The 27,241-nt window shown below is 38.8% G+C and overlaps 1 protein-coding gene across 5 annotated transcripts in view; it reads left to right on the forward strand.

Moving 5' to 3' along the window:
- The window catches only part of tbc1d32 (TBC1 domain family, member 32), a 92,271-nt gene that overhangs the window by 4,276 nt on the left and 60,754 nt on the right, over positions 1–27,241 (forward strand). For all 5 annotated transcript variants that reach the window (XM_026194048.1, XM_026194051.1, XM_026194052.1 and 2 more), the window contains exons 4-23: positions 1,070–1,247; positions 1,501–1,572; positions 2,009–2,134; positions 2,413–2,491; positions 2,888–2,991; positions 3,083–3,144; positions 3,386–3,530; positions 3,696–3,755; positions 5,241–5,334; positions 6,427–6,564; positions 8,031–8,120; positions 10,047–10,195; positions 10,657–10,784; positions 11,266–11,467; positions 15,608–15,687; positions 16,162–16,300; positions 17,675–17,762; positions 19,557–19,675; positions 20,991–21,110; positions 21,370–21,458. In XM_026194048.1, coding sequence (XP_026049833.1) covers positions 1,070–1,247; positions 1,501–1,572; positions 2,009–2,134; positions 2,413–2,491; positions 2,888–2,991; positions 3,083–3,144; positions 3,386–3,530; positions 3,696–3,755; positions 5,241–5,334; positions 6,427–6,564; positions 8,031–8,120; positions 10,047–10,195; positions 10,657–10,784; positions 11,266–11,467; positions 15,608–15,687; positions 16,162–16,300; positions 17,675–17,762; positions 19,557–19,675; positions 20,991–21,110; positions 21,370–21,458 — 2,262 coding nt within the window. The remainder of the gene's footprint in view (positions 1–1,069; positions 1,248–1,500; positions 1,573–2,008; positions 2,135–2,412; positions 2,492–2,887; positions 2,992–3,082; positions 3,145–3,385; positions 3,531–3,695; positions 3,756–5,240; positions 5,335–6,426; positions 6,565–8,030; positions 8,121–10,046; positions 10,196–10,656; positions 10,785–11,265; positions 11,468–15,607; positions 15,688–16,161; positions 16,301–17,674; positions 17,763–19,556; positions 19,676–20,990; positions 21,111–21,369; positions 21,459–27,241) is intronic.

Here is a 27,241-nt window from a genome sequence, read left to right on the forward strand (position 1 = left end):
TACCTTTTTTTGTGCACTCCCCATTGATTTGGATCATAACCCCACCTCTAGTACCTCTATTCCTTGCATCACCATTCACCTTTCCATTTGCCTCACTCGCTCACACATTTTTTTCTGTCTTGATACCGCTGACTTTCATTCCTCTTCTTTCTACTGCACATCTCCGTGTCTGTAGGCTCTCCTCTACCTGCTCCCCACTCTCAATACAGATCACAATGTTGTCTGCGAGCAACACAGTCCACAGAGACTCCTGCCCAACCTCATCTGTAAACCTGTCCATCACCACAAACAAGAAGAGGCTCTAGTACAAATCTGTGTCCTACATTTTCATATAAAGCTGCCACCGGTGTTTTTGTACACAGGGGACATTTTGGCACTTCAAAAGAGGTTTTAGTGAGATTCAAAAGATAAATGTTAAGAACTGAAAGTGGAAAATGGGACTTAAGAACCTCTGCACATGTCCTTAATAGTAATTTGTCAAATTTGTACAAGCAAATACTTGACTTTCTGCTCTTAGCTCATTTCTCATCCACAGTCTCTATATTTTACACTGAATAAGCCAACTAAACTCCACTGTTTTGAACCTGTCAGTGACATCTTGGGTTTACTGTTTAGAGCCTGGGTGTACCGAACTCTCATGGTGACTTTAAGTAGCAGTTGGATTTAGTTAGTTGTATTTAATTTCAGTTTTAAGAGAACTTACTGTCATGTGTAGCCATCTCCCATAATCCCATTCTTAGCCAAAACCCTGGATTAATGTTCTTTAATAAGAAGCTATCCAAGGCCATCAAATGTATTTGTGGTATTAAAGTTAAGTTGTCAGTTGGCGGTTATTTTAAAAAGTGGATAAATCTCATTTGTATTTACAGTATATTTCTTTCTTTTTTTCCATATTGGATAACTGCACCATCCAATCTCAGCGCTGAATTTCCCTGCTTTCAGCTATAAATTGATGCAGTAATTACCTTTCACTTGAGTTTCATATGAAGCAATGTTTAGGCTTGCTGTGACTCATGCAATCATATTGGTTGACCTAGTTTAGCTCATTCACTTTCTCTCTTTATGACAGGTACCAGCAGATGATACACACCTTAAAAAACACCATGATAACAGTTGTGGAGTCTTTAAAAAACAAGTCTGAGGAGGACCAGCTGAGAAAGGAGGAGACGCACCAAGAGAAGCAGCATAGGCAGTCCAACATCCAGTTCACTGACAACTGCTCTGACAGTGGCTCGTCCTTCAGTCGGGTTAGAGAAAACTGCTTACAAATGATGCCAATAAACGCTTGTTTTATTAATTTTTTGCCTTTATGTTGTATTCTGGCCCCAATTTCTGGATGACATTAATTTCACAAGTTTCTTTCTTTCCATGATACATGGAACGGGGGTGAAAATCAATCTTTAGACATAGAGTGAAGCTGTTTTGAGAGATATTTTCTTTTTGCTTTTTGGTGAGTAATGACGCTTTCCCCCCCATTTCCTGTCTTTTTTTCATTCCCAGAGTTATGGATTCTTTAGACAAGAGCAGCTGCAAATTTTGGCTGAAAAGCTTGACTCCAGCAAGCCCAAAGAGGTAAACAACTTAGACATATCTTTTGGTTTTTCTTTAGGTCACTGGAGGATTCTGTAGCACAAATCCATCTTTCCCAGTTAGATGATCAGGTCTCTTCAAAGAGTTGCAGGCAAGAGCGAGAAAAATGTCCCTTTAATCTTTCCGTAGATTTCTAATCAGGGTTTTTTTTCTTTGTCTTAATCTTTTAACTTGACATTATCTTCACATTTATCCATGTTGGAAAAACTGGAGATAGTCTTGTTTAATTTTGCACTTAAACTGATTTTGAATCAGTTTGAGTGAAACGGTCGCTGTTTGTTGGCACAGTTAGCACTTGCAAGTAGGGTTGCAAGTAGACATTGGTTTGTGTAAAGGGTTAACCAGCTAAAAGGTCACGAACCACTCCTCGGCATAATTGGCAGTGTAGTCCAGGTGCTTGATGTGAGTCTGTGTGTAGGTGCGTTGGGAGGCTCTGAAGGTCCTCTGCCGTGCTCCTACATCTGATGTGCTTAGCTGTGAGAGCTGGAGCAGCCTGCGTCTGAACCTCTGCGTAGCTCTGAGCGAGCCGGATCCCGACCTCAGTGTGAGTCCTGAGCAGCCTCATCTGCACACTGCAGTAAAATAAGTAGCATTAATCATTTATTCATTAATAAATAAATCAATAATAACCATGTTGTTGTTATTAACGATTTTATGCTTTATAATTGAACATTGAAAAACCTGTTCCTCATTCCACGGATCCTTAATCTTCTTTCTGTTCTTCTCACTGAATTTTCTTATCATTTAGAACGTAGGTATCATTGATTGGTTATATAAATGGCTGTGAATGTATGTTCACGCGTGTCATCTCACCTCTGTCAGGATAATGCGCTGCGATTCTTTGCTAAAAGCCTCTCATCCTCTCCTCTGAATGTGACACGAGAAATTTACACAAGCCTGGGTAGGTAACTCTCAATGGACCCTTCTGGGTTTTAATGTAGTGTGCTGGACTGTTGTGTTTGAATTAAACAAAGATGTTTTTTAAAAAGTAAAATAAAAAAAAAAGTATATCTTAAAGGGTCACTTGTTTATTTACAGAGCAAATGAAAAGCAGCTTGTTATTCAGTGACACATGGGAAGTAGTTTTGGTTTTATGTTTAGATGGAAGGAGATGTTTGGTTTGTGGATTTTATGGGACGAGGTTACTTTCAGGAAATTTCCAAGCAGAAAATGCAACTGTACTAATGTGATCCATGTTACTTACTGTATCTTTGAGTGGTTGTAGCTCACTGCTATACATCCAAAATCCATATTATCTTGTGTGGCTTGTAATAAGAATTTGCCTTTGAATGTGCAGCTAAATCTGTGGAGTCAAGTTTTCTGTCCCATAAGCTGAGCTTTCCAAGTGGCTCAGCTACCATTGACGTTAACAGGCCTGAGATCAGTCGTCTCCTCAAGCAGGTACAGCAACTTTTCTACAAGAGCTTCTTAACTATATCATGTCAAAAATAAAGTGCACACACTGTTTTTCTCTCTGTGTGTCTTGTTTCAGATTCGACTGATGAATGATTTTCAAAAGGAGGTGACTAACTTCTGGATACGTCATCCAGAGAAGTAAGTTGTCTTTATCTTGTTTCTTGATTGTGTGCCCAACCATCACGGACTATCCAGATGCTACTTTTCAAATCTGATGTATAAAAAAAAGAACACTTAGTACGTTTTTAAATGATTCATTTTAAGAGGGTGTGAAATTTGACCCACAAATACATATCACTTAATATACGTAATTATTTATAGAATGATGGAACGGACTGTGAACTTATTTTGTGTTTTTGTTTCTCGACCTTGCTTATAGATACATGGAAGAAGTTATAGAAAACACCTTTTCCCTGCTGTCCTTCCATCACGAACATGGCTCACCAGGAACTGAGAGAGTCCTGGAACCAGTTCACTTACTGGCTTTACTGGATGTAAAAGCCACTTGGTTTAAAAAGTGGATGGTGTGTATGCCCACAGTTTCAGATTTACACAGACTGAATTTTTGTATGAACCGCTGTGTTTGTGTATTGCATTTTAATGTTTTGATCTCCATCCTCTCTTGTTTATATTGCACTCTGTAACGTATATTTTTTCTGGTTTTCTCCTGGCCTCTGCCTCCCTCTCAGCATGGCTACTACAGCAGGGCTGTGATTCTCAGACTCCTGGAGAGAAAATACAAGTCTGTGGTGAGTGGTTTACTCAATAATAAGGATCTTTCACTGCTTTGTACTTCTGAAAGGTCTGAGACAAGAGGGGAGCAAATGAACATCAAAAGGATTAACCCGAGTCAATACTGGATATTTGAGGACAGTACAGATAGATATTATTAGGGATTTTTTTTTTTTTAAGTCAATATCAAGATATTCTCTCTCACATGCTTTCTGTCCATATATATGCATATAGTTGGAGCTAAATTAAAAGGGAATATATTACCATCTGCTAAGCTGTGATACTACTCTCTGTGCTTCAAATGATACTGAGTGCTCTGTAAACACTGCTGGACAAAATATGTCTTTACAACATTTCTAACTGACCCTCACACATTTCTTTGCTTTGTGGTTGAATAAAATACATTTTTTTTTTCTGTTGGTGCATATTTGACAACAAAAATCCTGAAATTATTATATCTGTGAGATAGTGGCTGATAGTATCAGGCAAACATTATATTGGCCTGGTTCTTGGGTCATCCAAAAGGCATCAAAACTTGCATCTAAAACAGACATTGTGCTCATGAGAAAGCAAAGCTGTGATTGGACCAGAGGAAACTGGTGAACTGATGAAAATCTTGGTTTTTCCCAAACAAATCCATTTACCTGCAGAGCCCAAGGGTGACCTGTTTCCATATTGAAATGCTGTAGTCAGCCTCCAAAAGTTGATTCTGTTCATCTGGACGTAGCGTTTTCAGTGGGAGAAACGTTTCGCCACTCATCCAAGTGACTTGCTCATTCTCAGCTGACTGCAGGTTTTCCCAATCTTATAAACAGCACATTTGCATAATGACAGAAAATGCTACAGTCAGCATTTTCTGGTTTGGTTTTTGGGCCTTATTGAGAACCTTCTCCTAAATTCTACCTTTACTAAGATGTAAACTTGTTGAAAAGCTAAAGAGATTTTCCAAAAGACTGGCTGTATCTAACTGCTTCTGACACCTCCTATGAAAATGGTCCTGTTTGTGTCATTTTGTGGGGTGCAGGTGTAAATCACAGCCAAACAGTTCAGTGTACTGGTCTTTTAGACAAAAGGGCACAGAACAGGAGTGGCACTTTGACATTCAAGAATTGGTCTTTTTTTTTTGAGCTCAAACCTCCCTTTTGACTGTGACTTTAGAAGAGTTACTGTGGAATCGCCGCTGAAACTTTCTCTAAAGAAACTGCCAATATCTTTCTGAAACACTGTAAGCCTAAACTGCTCTTGCATCGCAGGGCATTAAAATTCCCCACAGTGCTTGGATTTAGATTAAAAGCATGGCTTCTAGTCTTAAATCTCTTGATTGGATAAGAGGAGGTTGCACTGAGATTCTGACTGAATTTTTAAGTAATTGTTCAGTTTTTGGCCTGTTTATGACAGTAGTCTACAAATTTGGCAATGCACATTAGCCGTCGTCATTTTATTCAGCTAATTTAACATGCTTAGCATCCGAAGCAACATGCATTATATCTTTTCTTTCACAGGCTGTAGCAGCTCTTCAGCAGTGCATCAAGTACAATGAGTCCTGTGAACGTTTCACAAATGAGACAACTGAGTCAGGGGAGCAGCGGAGCATTGGCAAGTTAAAAAAAAACAACCACTCCCTAATCTCATTATTTCTTCATCAGGTTTGTGTACTCTCTCAGGCATATTCAAATACCAAACTTCACTCTGGGCCTCTCCCTGTGTGCTAAGCATCAGCACATTTGCAGTAATGCTGATTTAATGTGTCTTGTGAAACAAACCAAAAAATAAAACTCTCAGAGTGAACTACTGTGAAAGTCTAATGAGAAAGTAATGCTTCATTTGAAGCCTTTGAGTGTTCGTACCTAGACTTTGCCATCATTTATTCAGCTTCTTTTATGCACAGACATTAAAACATAGGTGGACAGAGGAAAAATGGTGGAAAGGACAAGTTATAACACTGACAAATTGGCATAGCAACACTTCAGGAATACATTACATATTACATGACGCAGTCCAGTTTTGAATGACGTTCTCAACAATGTGTACAAACAAGAGGCAATACTGGAGATTATCGACAGCCCTTTGCATCACCATTAAGTGTTTTTTTTTTCTCAAATTTTAGGAAACATTTTTTAATGAATTCCTTCTAATTTTTTTACGAAATTATCTGTTTGTGTCAAGTATTTGATAAATTAAAAATAACATGATAATTATAGAGTAACATGGACATGGTGCATATCCATTTGCAAAGCTACGTGCTAAAATGGAATAAACCAGAATGAATACAGGTGCAGATGGGGCATAAGGGAATGCAAGTGGAGCCTGTTATCTCCTGTAAGCCAGCTGGCTCCTTGAGACTGAACATTGTGACCTTGTCTTGGATAAGTTGCGATATGCCAGTTCCCTCGCCACTGATATAGTCCTCATAAAAGACATAGTTTTTTTCCGAGCTGTGCCTCTTTTGGCTTTCTGCTCTCTAGAGACACTGCAAGCCTGACACATTTTTTCACCTGTCAGTCTCATTGTAATTCTGAGGCCTTTGATATGAACAGTGTGAAAACTGTGTCCATCTCAGTGCTGCCACATTTTTTTTCCACATTGTTTTCTTCTCTTTTTCTCATTTTAGTTCCTTAAATCATCTGTTACAATATCAGTAATATATTGTAACAATGTATCACTTTGATTTTTCTCTTAATGTTTCAGGTTTGGTACAGAGGAGTGTTTATTCTGGAAAAGAGCTCGAGTATTGCTGCTTTGTTCACTCTCTGTGTGTCCTAGGGAAGCTCATCATCTACACCAATGGAAAAAAGCTCTTTCCCATCAAAATAAGGAAATACAAAGGTTTGATGGTGCAGGATTATGTTACATAACTCAACATGTCGTCTGTTGTATCATCTTGACACTGATCTTGAGAGTTTATTGCCATGTACAGATCGTCATATCTCCTTTAGTAGATGTAATCTTTATAGTGCAGGACTGTGTCTGATCAGCATGTATAATCCTCCCTCGAACAGAGATTTTAGCCCTCCACCTCACTGTAATTACTAATAAAGTTACATAATAGTTACATTTCACTTAGTCAGTTGATTAAAGCAGACTCATCATCTGACTTTCCTGAACTGTAATTGATTTACTAATTAATAACTCCTCTCAGGACATTCGTGTACAGTCAAATCACCCCTGTTTTGTAATTTTATCCAACATAGGTTACACAACTAGGGTGCTGACCAGCAACTCATGGATAATGACCACATCTTCAAGTGTTGACCTGGATACCCTATCTGTGTGTTATAGTTTATCACCTCCTAAAGCTTTCACTGCAGTTTTTTTAAAAACATGTACTATGACATTTTAAAATCTAAGTGCGGTATTCTACCAGGATTTTTTATTTTTGTATTTTTGTGAGAGCACCACTGACGCCAGGTGTTCACATATGTAGCTGTCTGGAGTCTGGAGTTCAGTATAACTTCAATTCACTGTCCTGCCACACAGTCGCAGTCTGTTCTGCCTTCAGATTTTTAGCAGTATATTCAGTGTTTAGTGTTTTCAGTTTAACATTTTCTTGTTATAGTTATAGTTTTATTTAATATAATGTATATATAGTTATACCATGGCGCTTTATGTACTCATGCTACGACTATACAACACTATAATAATAATGAGAAACCAAGCAATAAATTGATTCCTTATGAGGAAGAATTCGGTGAATGTGGGGAAACAAGAGAATCTCTTTTTTAAGAGTTCTTCAGGTTGTCTCACAGGTTACAGGGGGAGACAAAGATGTAGAGAGAAGAGATGAACATAGAAAGAAAGGACACAGTGTTTGAACTGTAGACCATCTGCACCTATAGGATGGTACTGGGAGATGAATCATTCAAGGTTAATGGCATGAAACAGATGCACAGTGAGAAAAGGAGAGATCTGAATATCTTTTTCTTAGTTTTCTTAAATGTTTTTAATTTTCTTTTTTTTTTCAGAACAAAGTCCTACTCCCAAATATTTTCTTTTATTTAAAGTTTTAGAAAAGCAGAAGCTCTCTTTATTGTAGTACGTGCAACCAGGAACTGTTGGTGATATTTAGGCTTGTAATGAAATGTCATATTAAGACACTTTTAAAAGTCTGTGGATACTAAAACCCACTGTGCACATAATATGTTAAGTGAACTACACACAAGGGGCTGATCCTTGTCTCTAAGGTTGACCTTAACTTTTGATATGGACTATTTCCTTACCCACCTAATATTTTTAGTCGCTGTCTAGACACGGTGACTATCAACTGATTGATTGATTTATTATGTCTATTTCAGATCCTGTTACCCTGACAGACCTCGTTGTCATCCTGCTTAACATAATGTATAAACACCCTAGACCTCTGGACAGGGATTCCTCACACACAGGTAGGGCATGCATACGCACACGCGGGTATATAGTAGAATTTCAGCTTCCTTATTGGTCTCTGTTCAGATAGGAGAATTTCAAATCAACTGCTGAGGTAGGTTAGTGACCCAACGTATGAGATGGAAAAAGAACTCCTCGGGCCATATCTTTTATCTCTTAACCTTGTACTGAGTCGTGTAGTACTTAATTTGTCTCCTTGAAGACTTTATTGCCCCATTCATTCTCATGAATTACGTTAGAGAAATGTTGGTCCAGTGATCAATATTGTTCCCCACCTTGACTTTGTCAGAGGGTAATCTCCTTTGGCTGAGACAGAGAGTCATGCTGACTAAGACAGATATTTATATTAATATTTTACCTGCTGTCTGATGCAGATCACATGAAGCATTCTTGAGATTGTATTTTGAGCAGCAATATGATACAGCACAGTGCACTCTGCGACAGATTTAGTCTCGAATGGAGGGTAAGATGTTTGAATTTAAAGCCCCATTAGGCTAAGTTTCCAGCTATAACACAAACATGACTTGTAAATCTTCACTTTTGTAATTTTCTCTTGTTACACAACATTGAACTCTAGTTATACGTGGCTTTTAATAGTCTTAGAGTTATGTGCATGTAGTATTAAAAGCAACAACATTCTTATAAAGATTGGTCCCAGATATTCATTTATGATCCTCACAGACATCATCTGTGTTCTCTGTATCTTTGGGCATGTATTGGCATATATCAGAAATAAAGTGCTTCTCAAAAGCGCTTTACTTGTTCCACAGTTTGTCATGTTAGAGCCTTAGTCCAAAATGGATTCAATTAATTTTTCACCTCAAAATCCTACACATAGTACTCCTTAATGACAAAGTGAAAAAGTTTGCTTAGAGTTCTTTTGTTTATTAAAAATATAATAACAAGAATATACCACGTATTTAAGTATCCACAGTCTTTGCTCGTCACTTTGTTAAAGCGCCTATGGCAGCAGTTACAGCCTGAAGTCTCTTTGGGTATGATGCTACAAGCTTGGCACATCTATTTTTTTTGCAGTTCCTCCCATTCTTCTTACCACAACCTCTCAAGCTCCATCTGGCTGGTTGCATTAGTACACAGCCATTTCACAATAGTTCGCTCAAGGACATTCACACAGTGGTCCAGAAACCACTCCTTTGTTATCTTGTCGTCCTGCTGGAAAATGAACCTTAGACCCAGTCTGTGTTCAGAGCCTTTTGGAGTACGTTATCATTAACTACGTCTGAACTTTTCTTCGTTCATCTTTCCCAGTTCCTGCTAACAAAAAACATCCACACCACCATGCTTCAGTGTAGGGATGTTATTGGCCAGGTGATGAGTGGCACCTGGTTTCCTCTAGACATGGCGCTTAGCATTCAGGCCAAAAACTTTTGTTTCATCAGACCAGATAATTTAGTTTCTCCGGGTCTGAGAGTCCTCCAGGTGCATTTTGGGAAAAAACTCCAGGTTGGGTGTCATGTGTCTTTTACTGACTGGCTACTGTCTGGCTACTATATAGGCCTGGTGGACTGCTGTAGAAATAGTTGTTCTCTTGTAAGGTTCTTCTCTCTCCATAGAGGAATGCTGAAACTGTGTCTGTTTGAGGTGAAACATGAATTTAAGCCATTGTGGAATAAGGCTGTGATATGAGAAAAAGTCGGTGGATATATGCATATCTCAAAATAGTGGAAATACAAGTTCATTGGCCACTTTGTTAGGTACAACTTGCTAGTATTGGCTTGAATCATCTTACTGACATGAAAGCAGCACAAAATGGTCATTGATTGCATATTTAGGTGATCTAAAAGTGTAAACCTAGTGGGCAGATATAATCCTAGTGGGTATTAATGTAATTAGATGATTTCATATGCATTTAATTCAGCTAATTAATGTCGTTAAATGCATATTAATTCATTTACTTTCGGTAGGTTCGGACGTCCTGTCGCCCAGCACCCTTGTGATGGAGGTGCTTTGGATGCTATGTGAACAGACAGAATGCGCTACAGAGTGTCTCTATCAGACTCCAGTTATAGAGAAGCTACTAACTCCTGTTATAGCGCTGCTCAATGGACAGAAGGTCACAAGCATACCTACACGCACGCGCACACACACACACACACACACACACACACACACACACACACACACACACACACACACACACACACACCATTTGCAGATTACAAAAAAGGTTTTTGATTCATACAGTTTCAAGTGTAAAGTGTCCAACCATGACTTTCTACTCATAGTAAATAAGCATGTAAACTACTTTCCTTTTACATTTTTAGTGCAATAATTTTCAAATGGAGACTCCTCATCTTAAGAGTAACATAGCTGTCCTCTGCGTAAGGACTTGTCATCGTTCAGCCTTCCAGAAAATGGAATTACAGAGGCTTTGGTTATGAAATGTAGTAGTTTTTTCTTCAGTTCCATTATTGTGAAAGATAAATGTGTTATTTCAGTGTTGAGTATCTGTTCAGGTGCCAATTTTTCTGAAGCAGTTGGTAATTTTGTGTGTTTATTTTCTGTGCTTTGCAGGCTGAGTTAAAGTCTCCTGCAGCAACCCTGAGTCTCATTGCAGATATTCTGGCTCGTATTGCAAACACAGACAGAGGATTAGCGCTCTTCTTATTTGAGAAGAATCTCGTCGCAGCCCACAGTGAGAGGTGAGATGTTGTGATTAAATTCGCAGCGTCGTTTTGTCGTTCTTGATAGTAATGAATAAATTACATTTTCCTAACTTAGCTGGAAGATTTTAATACAGAGTTAAATTTGCATAGCAAATCCTGCTTATTCTGCACCGAGAGCAGATTGGAACATGAGGCTGCTGCTGGTTTGTGAGCAGCTGGGGTTATATTATACTGCGTTATATTCTGTTGCCTGACAATGACTAGTCTGCACTGTAGTTTCCTTCAGTCTGTCCAGAAACACATTCTATTGTTGTGAATGACCAAGAATGTATTTACCAACCACCTATGGCTTCACTTCTGTATGCTAGCTCATTAAAAATGTGAGTGTATGAAAGTGCTTTGGAGACCTCCAGTGTAGGCATGTAAAGCCACAAGTTGAAATTGCTATACTTACAATCTAAAAATCTCATGTTGTGGCTCTATAATAAACATTGTCTTTTTTCACCCTCGTCTGCAGAACCTTTGCTGCTCATATCATCGTACAGTTCACCCAGAGGCTGCTCGACAAGGAATTGCCATCGTTGTGTGAATCTGATATGCCCCATTCATTATGTGGAGCCTTTATTTTAGTTTGTCGGCAGATGTACAACACCTGCGAGGGTCTGCAGGTTCTACGACCCTACGGCCTGCACAAAGCTTTAGCTGCTGCGTGGAAAAAGGTACATGTAACTAATTTGTGCTATTTGCAGAGACTTTATTATTTGACGTGGAGCTATTATAGATTCAAAGATTCAGGATTCAAGATTCAAAGTGTCTATTGTCATGTGTTCAAAGAAAAAAATGCATTTCTTTGTGCAATGAAATTCTTTCTTTGCTGTCCACCCACAGATGCTGATTAATATATACAATAGAAATAGAACAGACAAAATACAAATAGTACAAATAAATAAATGAAGACAGAAAAGGAGACAAAATATTGAAGTGTGAAACAGAGATGTGTGCAAAAGAGCTATAGCTTAATAATTAATACAGGTTAATTATTATTACTGTTCAGAAATAGTTCAGCTGTTCAAGAGTCTGACAGCAGTGGGGAAGAAGGAGTTGTTGAGTCGGGATGTTCTGGATTTCACACTTCTAAACCTTCGTCCCGATGGCAGAAGTGTGAACAGTCCGTGTTGGGGGTGTGTGGGGTCTTTGAGGATGGAGGCAGCTCTCCTCTGGACTCTGTGATGGTAGATGCTCTGCAGAGAGGGCAGCAGAATCCTCATGATCTTCTCTGCAGTTGTTATTACTCTCTGCAGGCGTTTGCTGCAGTAATCCAGCTGGTCAGCGTGCTCTCCACAATGCAGCTGTAGAACTTGCTGAGGATCTTGGCCGACATACCAAATTTCCTCAGCCTCCTCAGGAAATACAGCTGCTGCTGCGCCTTCTTAACCAGCTGTGAGGTTTTCAGTGTCCAGGTGAGGTCCTCAGAGATGTAGACGCCCAGGTATCTAAAGCTGCTCACCCTCTCCACTTCAAGGCCCCGGATAAACTGCGGCTGGTGAGGCCTCCTCTTCTTCCTCGTGTCCACTATCATCTCCTTTGTCTTGTCAGTGGTGAGGGTGAGGTTGTTGTCCTCACACCATGACACCAGACCGGCCACCTCTCTCCTGTAAGCCGCTTTGTCCCCTCCAGTGATGCGACCGATCACTGCAGTGTCGTCTGCGAACTTCAAAATAATGTTATCTTTGTTGGAGGTGACACAGTCGTGGGCGTACAGGGTCTAGAGGATGGAACTGAGGACGCAACCTTGTGGAACTCCTGCGTTTGTAATAATGCTGACTGAAGTCCTGTTGCCGATCCTGACGGATTGGGCCCTGCCAGTCAAAATGTCCAGTAGCTAGTCACGTAGGGTGGGGTGTAGGCCGAGTGTTGCCAGCTTGCGAGTGAGTTTGTGTGGGATGACAGTATTGAAGGAGGAGGTGTAATCAACAAAAAGTACCCTGATGTATGAGTATTTGTTTTCCAGATGGGAGAGGGAATAGTGAAGGGCAGCAACGATGGCGTCTGACGTAGACCTATTGGGCCGGCGGGCATACTGCAGGGGATCCAGAGTGTCTGTGATGTTGCTCTGGATGTAGGCCAGCACCACTCTCTCAAAACACTTTTCAATGATTGGAGTGAGTGCAACTGGTCTATAGTCATTCAGGCAGGTGGCTGGGCTTGTCTTGGGGAGAGGGATGATGGTTGTGGTCTTGAAGCATGTGAGGACAGTGTTCTGGTTGAGGGAGAGGTAAGAACCTCCGCCAGCTCATTGGCACATGCTTAAAGGGCCCGTCCCGGGATGTTGTCTGGTCCTGCTGCCTTACGGGGGTCGATCCTCCTCGGGGTTTTGTGCACCTGGTCTATTGAGACCACTGACGGGGGTGGGGGTTGGGTGGTCTGGGGGTTCTGGCAGGTCCTGGTGATCTGGGGGGTCTAGAGGGTCTGGGAGGTCTTGAAGCGGGTGTAGAATGTATTGAGATCATCCAGCAGACCGCCTACAGAGCTGATGGTGCTGGTGCTGGTGGTGGCCCTATACTCTGTGATGTGCTGCAGGCGTTGCTACATCAGGACTTGCCATCCAGCTTCTCTCTGTACTGCCTCTTAGCCACTGTGATGGCTTTCCTCAGTCCATACTTCGCAGCTTTGTACTCCATCTCATTTCCTGATCTAAATGCGAGAGACCGAGTACGCAGCATGTGCCATACCCGACTGTTGATCCAGATCTATATATTATTATAGAATAATATATGTAAGATTACAGTAGTGGATGCTCATATTATGGGCAACCAGTCAGAAGAATGTAGGATTAAAAGGAGGATGAATAGCTCTGTAGAGCTGTAGGGGTGCACCAAGGCCCAGTATAAGACAAATGAGGATTAATTTGAACTTTGAATCATGTGAAACTTTTCTGCCCAAACACAAAACCATGTGTGCTTGGAAATAAACCAAACTCTACACCAGCTTTTCTTTAATAAATCTTGGTTTGGTAAAGGGAACAGTTTATAAACACAGTGCAGTGGGGTTTTTTGGATCACAAATAATACAGCAGTGCTTTACTGTATGGAAAGTGCACTCAAGAATTTCACATCCTGCTGTTTTGCTGACTTGAAACAGTTTAAAGAAATCCATTTTATTTCATCAAACATGTTTTTTTTATTATTATTATCTCTTTTATAAGAGAGACTTGACCCAGGTAGCAGATAAGCTACATATCATAAATGCAACACATAAAACATTATACAAATACCCACAACAAAAAACAGTAGTGTTGTATAAGGAAACCAATCACGTCTTCACCACAATGATACTGCCCTCAAAGTTAACAATAGATGTCGATTTTTTTCATTTCCAAGATGTGATTTAAGAAAATGCTGTTTTCCCAGATATGTTACTTTTAGAGTATAACTGTAAATATAACAAATCCAGGAGACATTTGCTTGACTAACTGAGCCATGACTGGATAAGAGATGATGGCCCAACTCAGTTTCTGAATCTTTTATCTAAATATGTAAAGGAGGGGTGTCTGTATGTAATGATCAGATCCCTGGCTAGAATATGTATGCTGTATTTCATTTACTTGATGAATGCCACGTTCTCGCTTTATTCAGTCAACACAGCTTGAAAAGCACCATCATTTCATGCAAATGGTGGGAATTAACTAACCTTTGTAATGTGCTTCATTTAGTTCTTGGAATGGTGTTTCTGACTCGACACAGCATCAGTTATCTTTAATCTGCAGTTTGTGTTTCAAAGCTAAACCAGAAAATATGCAAACAAAAATGAAGCTCTGCTGCAGTTCATTTACAGGGGCGTCATAGAGAAGGTTTCAGTGGCGCTGTTAGCATCCCTGGGTTTTTGTCCCAGTATGTTGAGTTTTTGGTTGCTTTGTGTATTTTCCGGGTTTTTCTTTATGTATTGATAGTCTAGAGTTTTGTTACCTAATTCTGCTCTGTGCTTTGCTTGTATTCTACTTCAGTTTTGCCCCCTTGTCTCCTGTCCTAGACTCACCTCCGTAAAGCCCCTGTAAATCAGTATAATCTCCATGTTTGGTTACTTTTCTGACTCTGTGTCAGTTTGTGTTTCTGTGTTCCTTTGTTTGTCTAGTTTCTGTGTCCTGTCTCCCCAGTCTGTCACATCTCATATGTAACCAGTAAATGATCGAATCCAATTAAGTCTGTGTTTCTGTTTTTTCTATTTTGGTTCCCGAGCTCCAGCAGTAAAGCTGTCTGAGTTGAATTCGTGTCTCCATGTCTGCATTTTTGATCCGGAAGCTATCAGCCACACCTTGACGCATAACAGGCAATCCTTCTGTCAAGCTGCCCAGTGACTGGTAGTGCCTCAGTAGCTGTGAAAGCAGTTCCGCCCCACAACCTACCTGTTTATTTTCAAAACATCTGGTATAAAAATTAACATGTATGAGACATTGTTTTATTACTTTATTACTGTCACAAAATGGATCGTGTTCCTTTGAAAGTCTCAAACACATGCCCATATTTCTTCAATGGAGAAACAAAATGCAGGTTTAATCCTGACTGACAGTGGGATCAGCTGATGCTCCATGTTTACTCACCTTCTTGTTTCATGTTAAGCAAATGAGATCCTGGTGTTTAGAGCACTTTTTCAGTCTGTCAAGAACCAAGTAAACAAATGAACACATTCTGTGGGATTTTGGATTGCTTAATTATTTATTTATTCGTTCTAATTTAAGGATGTAAATGTGGTCTAATATTTCAGGTGATCCTCATGTTCACAAACTCAATTTAATATAGAGTAATTAAAGTATGATTAAAGTATATTGTGTAATAATACTTTTTTTAAAACTTTATTTCTAGACCAGCTCGCTGTCAGAAAGGGTTCAGACTCCAGTACCTGGAGCTGGCGCTGGATCATCTACCCAAGAGCTGCAGAACATGTGAGGCCGCACATCGTAAAATCCAACTTTAAATAATTTTACAAAATGTCTATATTTATTACAGCAATGAATGAGGACACCATCCAGTAAAATACAAGAGTATTGGAGTTCAGCGGTATTTAATCATGTTTTTTTTTCAGTGTATCTTCAACAAGAAGCAATCTAAATAAAATACTATAGGACACCATGTAAAATCGAATTGTAATACAATAAAGTGACTCTATAAAATGAAATTGCCCCAAGAGTTTAATAAAGCAATATGAAACAAACTAAAAATGGATAACTAAAAGTAGAATAAAAACAACATACACAGAAAATGTCAGATGATATTAAATGGCTCACAGTAAAGTACAGTGGTATCTAAAAAAATGTCTTTATGTGTAAGGAATTGACTCCTAGTGATTTTAATATTGTGTTTCTTGCAGTGGGAGGACAAAGCACCATCATTTTTCTGTCTTTCTTGTTTGTGAACAGGCTCATTTGGGAGGAGACATTATTGGACAGTCTGTTGAATTTTGGTGCCACTCCAAAAGGCCTTCTGCTGCTCCAGCAGACAGGAGCCATTAATGAATGTGTCTCCTACATGTTCTCTCGCTTTACCAAAAAACTTCAGGTAATAATGTACTTAACTGTTCGTAGTTAATTTGTGGTAATTGTCCTGCTTGTGTTTCCATCATACTAATTATGTACAGTAGTGTATCTCCAGTTTGCGCGCATTTTGATTGTGTTAAGCTTGAGGTTTCCTGAGCCAAATGCTCTGTAGCAGCACTCTGCTGCACATTAACACAACTACAGTATATAAGAGTAGCCACGTGGATGCTGCCAAATTCAAATGTAGTCACTGAGAGGCCAAAGTGTAGCAGTGACGAGATCAAGTGGGCTGTTGGGGAGTGGCATTATGAATTGATTTGCTCCATGAGATTCAAATTCCTCCAATGAAAATGGTGCCAGCAATGCAACGTCAGATTTAAAATAGCATTCTTTAAAAATTGCACGTGGTCACAAAACGAGTCATTGGGTTATAAAGGCACTGTTAGTAGTTTGAGGTTATCGTCCTGCTTTCATCAGGGTGGGTTTTCATGTCCTGATAAGCACTGCTCATGACATAGTTACATTAATGTTTTATTGCATTTTATGGAAATCCTTTGGCAGCCCTTATTGATCCTATCAAAGTGCCAAAGTAATTTCATGCCTCTCAGAATCTTCCGGGTCATGCTGACTTGAGTTAGAGAGATACAAAATGAATAATCACTGATGAGACAAAAAAAGAGAAAAGAGTGATTATTGGAGTGCGTACAAATATTTGTGCAGAAACTATGGATGCACATTGTATTAAGGATTTATGTTGTATTATTCCCTATGCAGCAGGCATAATCTTTGTCAGATTTATTCATTCTGCTGGCTCATGTCATCAATATCATAATTCATTCTTCACAAGATGTGGTAATTTGTTGATCCTGCTCCTCCTTAAGGCCACAATCATAATTCCCGAGGACTCCTTAGTATTCACAGCACCCTGCTCGACACTGAAACACACTTTCTAAGATTCAAATTGTAAACACACAAACACTCAGGCTTGCTGCAAACCTTAGCTGATCCCCCGTGGGCTTAATTTACTGCCATTGTTTACGCACCATTGTAATTGCTTCTCTAGTTTGGCATTACACTTTAATTATGGAATGTAATTATATTTTGTCTATTTTTAGTTGTGGCATTGTGTTGTAATTAATGAAGGGCCTGCACACTCCAATATCAATTTACAATTTAAATTCTCCACAGCATGTTTAACTACATTATGTTGTGCCTTTCCAGAATCCCAGATTTACTTACACATCTCCCTTTATGATACATTAGTACTACATTTGACCTAAACCTTTTCCATCCTTTTTCCAAACTCTCATTCATTTTTTACCTGATAACCAAAAACTGTGATAGTGAAAGGCTGAAATATTTCTAGGGGTATGAGATTTCTGTGTGTTTTCTGTAGGTGAGCAGCTGCGAGAAGTTTGGCTACGGGGTGATGGTGACACAGGTGGCAGCAACTGCTCCGGGAGTTGTGGCTCTGCACAGTTCAGGTACTATTGCAGTTATTTGGACACAACAAACACTTGTCAGCTGTGATGCTTAAGGCTTATATTATAAGTTGTTGTTGTTGTTTTTGTGTTGTCGGTATAAAGGAGACTTAAGGCAGCTTAGGGAGAAATGTATTTGTCAAACCGTTTTTGTTTGGGTAAGAAAGAGTAAGAAGAGGCGTTTTCTTTTTTTCTTTTTGTTTTGGAAGGATTAAGATGGTGTGTGATGTGAGCATCATTCAGGCAAGAGAAAATGTGATTTTGTTGTCAGCAACACATTTACAAGTAGCATGGTGAATCATTGATAAATGGATTCACATATCAGTTGTATACTGATACTAGGTTTATCCATATGCAAAAGGCTCCAGGAAATACCGTACTCTTGTCAAAAGAGGTCAAAAAATGAAGCTAGTGAACAAATATTTTAATCCTGCATTCTTTCTATTGGCTAGAAGGGGCGACTCAACTGGTTATGGGAAAAGAAGTCTGATTACTTATCAGCCCTTCGCTTATAACAGCACCGCTGCGTTCTGAAACCTATTCTCTCCTATGACTTTACCCACGCAAGAACAGTTCCCTGCTGTGTTGAGCAGCGCTGGCTGTGGAGCACTCATGTGTTCCATGATGTGACATATGTTTGTGCCATCGATAAAAAGGCAGACTGACAGAAAGAAGGATGACCTCAAAAAGTGATATAGTCCAGACAGAGCTTACAAATGATGGGCCATTTGCTAAGCTTTCTATGTGAAAGAACCATTCTGTGAGAAAAACTCTACTGCTCATTTGATCTATGACCTCTGAAAAACAGTTCATGATTTCCATTACTATTCAATCATTAAATTTTTTTGTAACATTACCTTTTTGTAGATAATGTTAACCTTCCAGTCAAAAACAATACTTTAAGGAAGGCCTGCAGTGTCATTTAGAAGTCTACATTCACCCCCAGCTTGTCACCAAGACCCAAAGCATCTGCTTGAGGTTTCAGAACTGGACTTCGCTAATCAATGGGTGCTGTTAGGGGGCTATGTCCTTGTTTTATATACAATAAAGTACATTCCCTGGGTTATACAGCACTGATATGCAAAGCTTAATTGTATATCTGTAACTCTAGAACTGCAGTATTTATAGTTTTCTTAGTTTAATATTTCAATTTCATATTCTTCTTCTAAGTATAAAATCCCTTTTGTTATATTTGTCTCATTAATTTAACTGAAATACACTGAAAATTGCTCACAAATTAAGGTTTATGTGTCAATACAAATGCAGGTTTTATTGCTGGGAGCTTCCCGTGATGCACTGACTATTTCTTCTTCCATGACACTAATGTTTTGTCTTTGCTTCATCATTTATGTACTGTACTGTATCCCCAGTTTTCCAGCGAGGGCTGCGTACATTTTGATTGCATTAACGTTTTTATCCAGCCTTTATGTGCAAGCTTGAGCTCGCTGAGTCCAATGTTCTTTAACAGCAGCACTCTGCTGCACATTTAAACAACTACAGTGGAAAAGTATAGCCAATCAGAAGCTGCAAAATTCAAATGTAGTTACTGACAGGCCAAAGTGCAACAGGGAAGAGATTAAATGGGATCAAAGGGAGTGGCATTATAAATTTCCTTCCTTCCTGAGATTCAAATCCTCCAATCAAAACGGTGCCAGCAATGCAAAGACAGATTTCTTTAAAAGATTGGACACAATAACAAAGTCAGTCGTTTATTTATTAAAGCACTGTTAATAATTTTAGTTGCTGCTATTTCAAATAAATGTTTGGTACAACAAATTTCTCCGTGTTCTGTCTCAGGCTTTATTCGGGCCCTGGTACTAGAGCTATGGTCTGTTCTTGAGTGCAGCAGTGACGACATCAGAGTGGTCCGTCCCAAACCAACTCCCATTGACCCCACAGATAGGAGTTGCATTAAGGTATTGTATGTATGTGCGTGCGTGTGTGTGTGTGTGTGTGTGTGTGTGTGTGTGAGAGAGAGAGAGAGAGAGTGAGAGAGAGAGGGAGAAGGAGAAACTTCCTGGAGCCCACAATGCCCCAATTTTTAGATATCTACATAATAGTACAGACACAGATCTCTTAGAAGTTTTGCTTTTCCATCATGTTTTTAGCTCACTGGTTACAAAGGTGTTTAAATTGATTAAAATTAAATTGATTCCAATTATTATTAACCCAGGACTCAGAATAGTGGTCCATGTGTTGCTGTGATACCAGCAGCCATGTAGAAAATTCACTTGTGAATATTCATATTTAAGAAACTGGCAATAGTGATTTTGTTAACAAGAAAGGCTTTTTGCTGATTGGTTTATGGGTGTCTGGGCAAATAAGCCTTACTTTCATAAGACTGCATTTTTAGTTATGTTTTTGGCAGAATTTCTCTCAGGAAAGCTTCAACAAGCTCCAGCGTGAGCCTGTCTGTGTGTGTCTGATGCTTGGCCTCTGACAGCAGCCAAGTCATCTCTCTCAGAGAGACTAGCCAAGTGAATACGGACAGCCAGTGATGTGTAAACTGTGTCCTGCCACAGGCGACTTTAAAGTCTGCCTTATCAGTGGGTTATACATATATGCTGAGGTCAAAGGAAAACTAAATATACACACACCAGCACTTTGGTGAATTAACTCGAGTCTTTGCTTTAATCTGTGCTAAGTACAGTAGGAGGTTTGGTAGTACATATGAAGATAAGTTCACACATGCACAGAAACATCAGAAGACACATGAAAGTATAGATATTTCTATTTTAGAAAAAAAAATCCATCGTATCTTGTTTTTTTCTTTACGTTTCTTTGAAGCTGTTTAATATAATCTAAGTTGTAGCTCGTTTGTGCAAGTGTCTCTCTTTTTTTCCTTTGATGCTTTTGATGATATGTTTTCCCTGTTCTACCAGACCCAGTGAAAAATGCAGGGAGCTTTCCTGTAGTTTAATATTCTTCAGGCTGCAATAGGTTTCTGCTCAACCACTCTGCTCAGAATATATGTCTTATTCAGTTTTGAGAGTGTGGTAAACCATGTTTTACCTTTGCAATCATAAATTCTTTTTACATTTTGTTTTGCTTTGAATACTACAGATATTATTTGTCATATTATCGGTAGTGTTTGTAGTTGAATAGTGTTATATTATTATTATGTGTTAGGATTTGATCAATCCATGACGTGCACAAATGCATTCACAATGGTCTTTAAAAGCAAATACATTTTTTCTCTCTAACAGCTGCTGTATTTACTTTCCTCTTCAGTCCTTCCTGTACTTGGTCAACCTCCTCTCCTCTTCCCAGTCGGTGTGGCAACTGCTGGGCCGACAGTCTTTGGCCAACAAAAGCGAATACACCCTGAGGGAGATGCCAACCTCCATACCTGTAAGTGTTTTTCTTCTTCTTCTTTTCCCACACACTGCAGTTTTTTTTTGTCATCCATCTGAGGGCATGTTTGCACTTTTTATTTGGCCTCCAAACACCACCCACCCATTTGTTTTACTTCAAACGCATTCAAATAAACCCCCCTCACACTGAGACTGATATACGTTCTCCACCTTACACATTGTAAATTCCCACACTGTTTTCGTTTTGCACCCTAACTGCTGCATTCTTGTTCAAAGCCTCTCATTTTACTCCACAGGATTTGATTGACAGACTGATTGCCGTGAATTCGGATGTGAAGATTCATTCTCTCTTCCGCTACGAAGAGAGTCACACATTCGGCCTGAGGTGGGATTGATATTTTTTTTTTTTCATATTACTTAACATCAGTGGGGAAGCACACGATATCGGATTATCACCTGGTGACTGCACACACACTTCAGCCTCTGGCAATAGGAGACTGGCATGGTTCTTTATACTTTGATTACCCAGCATTGAAAGGCTGATGAAAGGATTTCTCTGGATAAGAGAGAAATAAGCTGGGCTGTGTGTGTGTGTCTGTGTGTGTGCTTGTGTATTTCTATGAGAGCAGTGTGAGAAGGGTGGTGAAGGAGTTGAAGAAATTTATATAAAACGAAAAGGTGTTTCAGATTTGATTTTAGTTTTAAGGTTCAAAGTAGAGATTGGCTTGCAGTAAAGGCTGAAGTTAATACTGAAATACTGAGCTGAGAGGATTTAATAATGCCAGAGAAAATCTGCATTTTGTATCTTATGGGCTAGGTGTGCATTACAACAAAGATGTGTTGTAAATGTGTGTGAGGAGAAATAAAGCAGTGTGTCTGAGCTAAAGAATGCTTTGGTCGTTACATACCCTGGTACATGCGTGTCTTTGCACAGTCCTCCGATGGCAGCTGTGCATCCCTTTTCCTTTTTAAAAGCTTTGTGAATCACAATAGCTTCAGCTTGTTTGGAGTTTCGCTGACTCACTCTGTCTGTGCCTGTCACTCAGCCCACTCCTGCTAACATCCTGAAGCAAACTGAAAGGAACAAGATGCTCTGTTCATTTACCACCTGGACTGATGGAGTAACTGACAAACTCTGTGCTCTTCAGTGGCTTGCTAAATTTGGTAAATATAGCCCTTTGCCTATAATCTGCCATGCTATTATTTAGTTACTAGAGTACTTGCTTTAAATCAGTGACTCTCAAACGTTTTCTCGTCTGCCCTACTGCAGAAGCTAAAAAACTTCAAGGCTTTTAATCAGTGAGCCAAAAGAATACATGTAAATGGTAAATAGTCTGGTTCTTATATAGTCCTTTTCTACTCTACTCTACAACTCATTCACCCATTCACGCAAACAGTTCTATACTTTCTATGCATTGCAACTTGGAGTTAGTATCTCGCCCAAGAATATTTTTGCCTGCAAAGTGGAGCAGCCAGGGTTTGAACCATTAACCTTCCAATTAATAGATTAACTGCTCTCCCTCCTGCAATAAAGCCAGCCATGTAGTAATATGTGTAGTATTGAAGTTTAATTTAAGTAAAATAATATCCAGGATTATAGTTATTTAAGCTGCTTTCACTTCAAATTTCTGCTCTGCTCCACTTTTGGGGCCTCCCCCACAGTTTGAGAACCACTGCCTTAACCAAGCAACATCTGGAAAAATGTCCTATGTTATTTTGTGCGCCTAAAGAGAGCAAGCTCAGTGTTCTTTGAAGTTATGCTCATTAATTGTTAATTAATTGTAAATGTTTGCTTGAGAAATTTGGACAGTAAAAAAAATCGATTCAATCATCAAAATATCTCTAATATAGGAAGTAAAGGCATCTTAGGTAGTAAAGGTTTAAAATATACACACACACACGCACACACAAACAATTGAACCCAGAAGGCTCATTACTAACACATCATCACCTACAATGTGACTGCTTCTGTTTTCATTCGATCTTCTGATTATCCTTTGCCTGAAGGGATATGACAGCGTGGTACATGAATTGTGCTTTATTGATCCCAGAGGGGAAAATTGCATCACTAAAGCAGCATTTACACAGGAGGACACTCCTCTGATTAATAAAAAAAAAGTGTATCAAAGACAGAAAAAAGTAAGAATAAGAAGCATAAAAAGTGGCAGATGAGCATAAAAAAAAAGTTTTATTATATTGTTAGGGCAAAATATATTTAATACAGATATAGTGCAGTATACACATTATTTATGTATAAAATACACGTGAAAATGTCAGCAAAAGCATGTGAGAGGCATTTGAGATAAACAGAATAAAACCATGTGTGAATAAGGGAGAGAGTGAGCTTTTGATAGTCATTATGTAAATGCAGTCTTTTTAGAATTTCCATTTAACAGAAGAATACATATATTATATAAAGTGTTTTCGAATGTCTTCTGGTCATGTCATTGCAATGGCTGATTTTCTTACATCATTAAGTTCTGATCAGTAAAGAAGCAGAAATGACAGCTCAAGTTTTATGTGATATCATGTAGTGTGGTTTGGTTAGATTTAACTGATAGTGGCTTAGCAGCAGTTAATCTACAGCTACGACTGCATGAGATCACAAACTGACACCTGTTTGCTTCAAAGCTGCTGGAAAAAAACATTTATCTCATTAAAATGGGTTTATATAGGATTTTTGTTAGTTACAGTAGTTTCATATTAATGGAGAGAAAGATGATATCAACAAAAAAATTTAAATAAAAATGTTATTATCATTGAGAGAAATCAATATTTGATCCCCAAGCAAAACATGATTTAGTACTTGGTGAAGATACCCTTGTTGGCAAGCACAGCAGTAAGATGTTTTCTTATATTTGGTCAACAGGTTTGCACACATCTCAGTAGGGATTTTGGCCCACTTCTCTTTACAGAAACTCTGTACCGGTAAATCCTTTAGGTTTCTTTGCCATTCCATGACCTTAATGACTTTGTTTTTGAACTCCTTTCTTGCCTTGGCGGTATATTTTGGGTCATTGTCATGCTTCAAGACCAATTAATGACCCATCTTCAGTGTTCAGGCTGGGAGAATGAGGTTCTCATCCATAATTTTTCAGTACATGGCCCAGCCAACTGGCTTCTCAATGCAGTGAAGTAGTTCTGTGCTCTTAACACAAAGCAGTCCTAAAGCATAATGTTTCCACCTCCGTGCTTGACTTTGGGGATGGTGTTCTTTGGGTCACAATCAGCATTTCTCTTTCAACTCCACGGATCGAGTTGATGCCAGAGAGCTCAATTATGTTTTCATCTGACTGCAGCACATCCTCCCAAGCCTTCTCTGAATCATTTAGATGTTCACTGACAAACTTAAGGCAGACCTGTACACATGCTTCCTTGATCAGGAGCACACAGTCAGTGTTGCAAGATTTCAATAGTGTATTACAAATGGAGCTACAGACCAAGAGTAATTTAAAGTTGATTTATGTTTTTTTCCATTTTCAAATAATCACACCAACAGTTGTCACCTTCTCACATGCTGTAGGTCTTGTAGCCCATTCCAGCCTTATACAGGCCTTGTCCCTGATGTTTTTTTGAGCCACTCTTTGGTCTTGGTGGAGAGGTTGGCATGGAAGAAATTGATTCTGTCGAGTTAAGAAGCGAGTTAAGATCAGGAGTATCTGTGATTGATTGGTTGTAATTCATGTGCTACATGGCCACACAGTCAGTCTGGAGCCAGAATTTTGTCTGGGTTGTAGGGGATCAAACATATATCTAATTCAGTGACATGCTCAATCAATTTGTAACTTTGATGTAATGTGTTTTTTCTAGCTTTTTGTTGATATTCTGTTTTGATCTATTAAAATGAAACTACCATACAAATTATGTCATTCCTTTGTAGGTGAGCAAACGTACAAATTCATCAGAGGATTACATAAATACTCACTGTCACTGTACATAAAGGTAAATAAACATGGGCTATAAGCACCAGAATCCAGCAAGCTGAGTCAGGCTGATGCCACTACAACAGGATTGTGGGTGTGTAGAGCTGATGGCAGCTGGATGGGAAGGGCTCCTGTTATAGTCACTGCTACAACGCAGAAAGAGCAACCTTTTGTTGCTGTAGAGAGGAGATATAGACCATACTACAGCTGTTTAGAACACACATCTGTCACAGAAATTAGGGGCAGGCGCCAGTGCATCATGCGGGTATCTGAAAGTTGTCCTTATATATATATTGGCTTACATTGTTACTGACACACTAAGTCTGGGGTGACAAACCCATATTATTTTATAGGCACCATGCAGCTCAGGTGTGCTGGATGAATAAAATCACTGCAAACAATAATAAAAGGTTTAATTTATTTTGCTATTAGCAGATAATAAAAACACCTTCTGAAAATATTCCAATTTAATGATCCATGCATTTACAAATCATGTTCAAGCCCAGGCAGAAATATATCTTATTAAAGGGGTCCATAAAATAAACAAAAGCAAAATAGAACATATTTATGATAAAAAAAAACATTTTTAAAAAAATATGTTTCTATATGTTCATATTAGACGTTCTCAAACCTTTAGTGTTTAGCATGGAGTTGATTACTTGCCCAATTACTGTGTGGTGGACAACAACGCCCCCTGCAGTGTAAAGATAATTAAGCTCTGCAGGCTATTCTGAAAAATAAAAAAACTAGTGACAAGAATGTCTGACATGTACATTAATTCACAACACGATTAATTAGCATATTATGCATGTTATGTATTGTTTATGCACTTGTGAATGTCCCTAAGTGTGTATTTCCCATTAGCTGCAGGCAGTTCGTCATAGCATTAAGTTATATAATTACTGGTTTTGCCACCTTTATCTTTTTTCTGTGACTCTTTACAAGGAAGCTATTAGATTCCCTCCAGATATCCAAGGCAAATTTCTTGTTAAAATTTTAATCCTTAAAAGCCTTTGTTGTCATGGCTGGATTATTAAAAAACAAGACTAACCCTCAGTCTAACATTCATACACGATGTGCACTGGTTGTGTTTTTAATAATGTAGCTGCAATAATAGAGTTTTTTCTTTTTTTCAAACCACACAGCAGACTTTATGGGTTCTTCATTGTGGATAGTATTAGCTTTTCTATGCATCAGGTGCACCTGATGGTGTTTTATCTGCTCCAGGTAGCTTTTCTTGCATAAATAGAGTTACAAAATACAGCAATAAAAAGTTATGGACGACTGTCTAAAGCTCAAACTAGACATTTAGATGTTTTGTTTTTTCAATTTTGAGACGCACAGTTTTATTTTGTTTCCTCTCAATTAAAGAAAAACAGACAACCGGGCAAACAACTGGCTGTCTGATTTAAAAAAAAAAAAAAGTTAAATAGATATCCCGAAAGAACATTCACTTAATTTTGTTCTGAGCTCGTTATCAATAGCAGAGAGTGATTATCCTCAGCAGCACCTTTCGCCTTCTGCCTTGTATTCATGAGGTTTATTCATGAGTTTCTTGTCATGCAAACCTTATGTAAACCTTCAGATGAGAAATAGAAACTCTGCTTCACCTGAGGTCAAACGCAGACATATTACCACCTTGTGTGATTATGTGGCCACAGTCGATGAGAGTGTGAGGGGAGCCAGCCTCATTAATGTGCTCAGGTGTTGATATATCACGTATGCCACATAATGAATAATAGATAACACCTTCAGGTGGTTCTTCTATTTTTTTCCAGTCTCTTCTGGATATCCATTCACTTGAAAGGAACATATAAAAAGTTGTTTGAGTTTTGTTTAACATTATTATGAGATGTTGAGAAATGTGCTCATTGTGGTATATTTTATGGAGGTTCTCTATTTTTAGAAGCAGCATATTTGTTTCCTGGTATTCTCTGTTTACTGTGGTGTTCTTCTACTTTTTATATTGTCAACAAGTCTCTCAATACTTTTGAGCTTTAATACCCTGACTCAGTCCAAGCAAAGCAATATTTATACTGAACCCATAATTTTTCCTAAAAAGATATGATAATGTTACTGTGGAAATGTTAGAGAAATGTTATGTTTCACTGCTATTGTGAGCTTCAGGTGTACACGCTGAATAATTATAAAAACATTATAATATTTGGAATTGAGCAAAAATATGAAAACTTTTTATGGCCACTGTGCTGATAGAGTATTACAAACACGACAGAGTTTTTAGATA

The sequence above is a fragment of the Astatotilapia calliptera genome, chromosome 15, assembly GCF_900246225.1.
Source record: "Astatotilapia calliptera chromosome 15, fAstCal1.2, whole genome shotgun sequence".
Taxonomy (NCBI): domain Eukaryota; kingdom Metazoa; phylum Chordata; class Actinopteri; order Cichliformes; family Cichlidae; genus Astatotilapia; species Astatotilapia calliptera.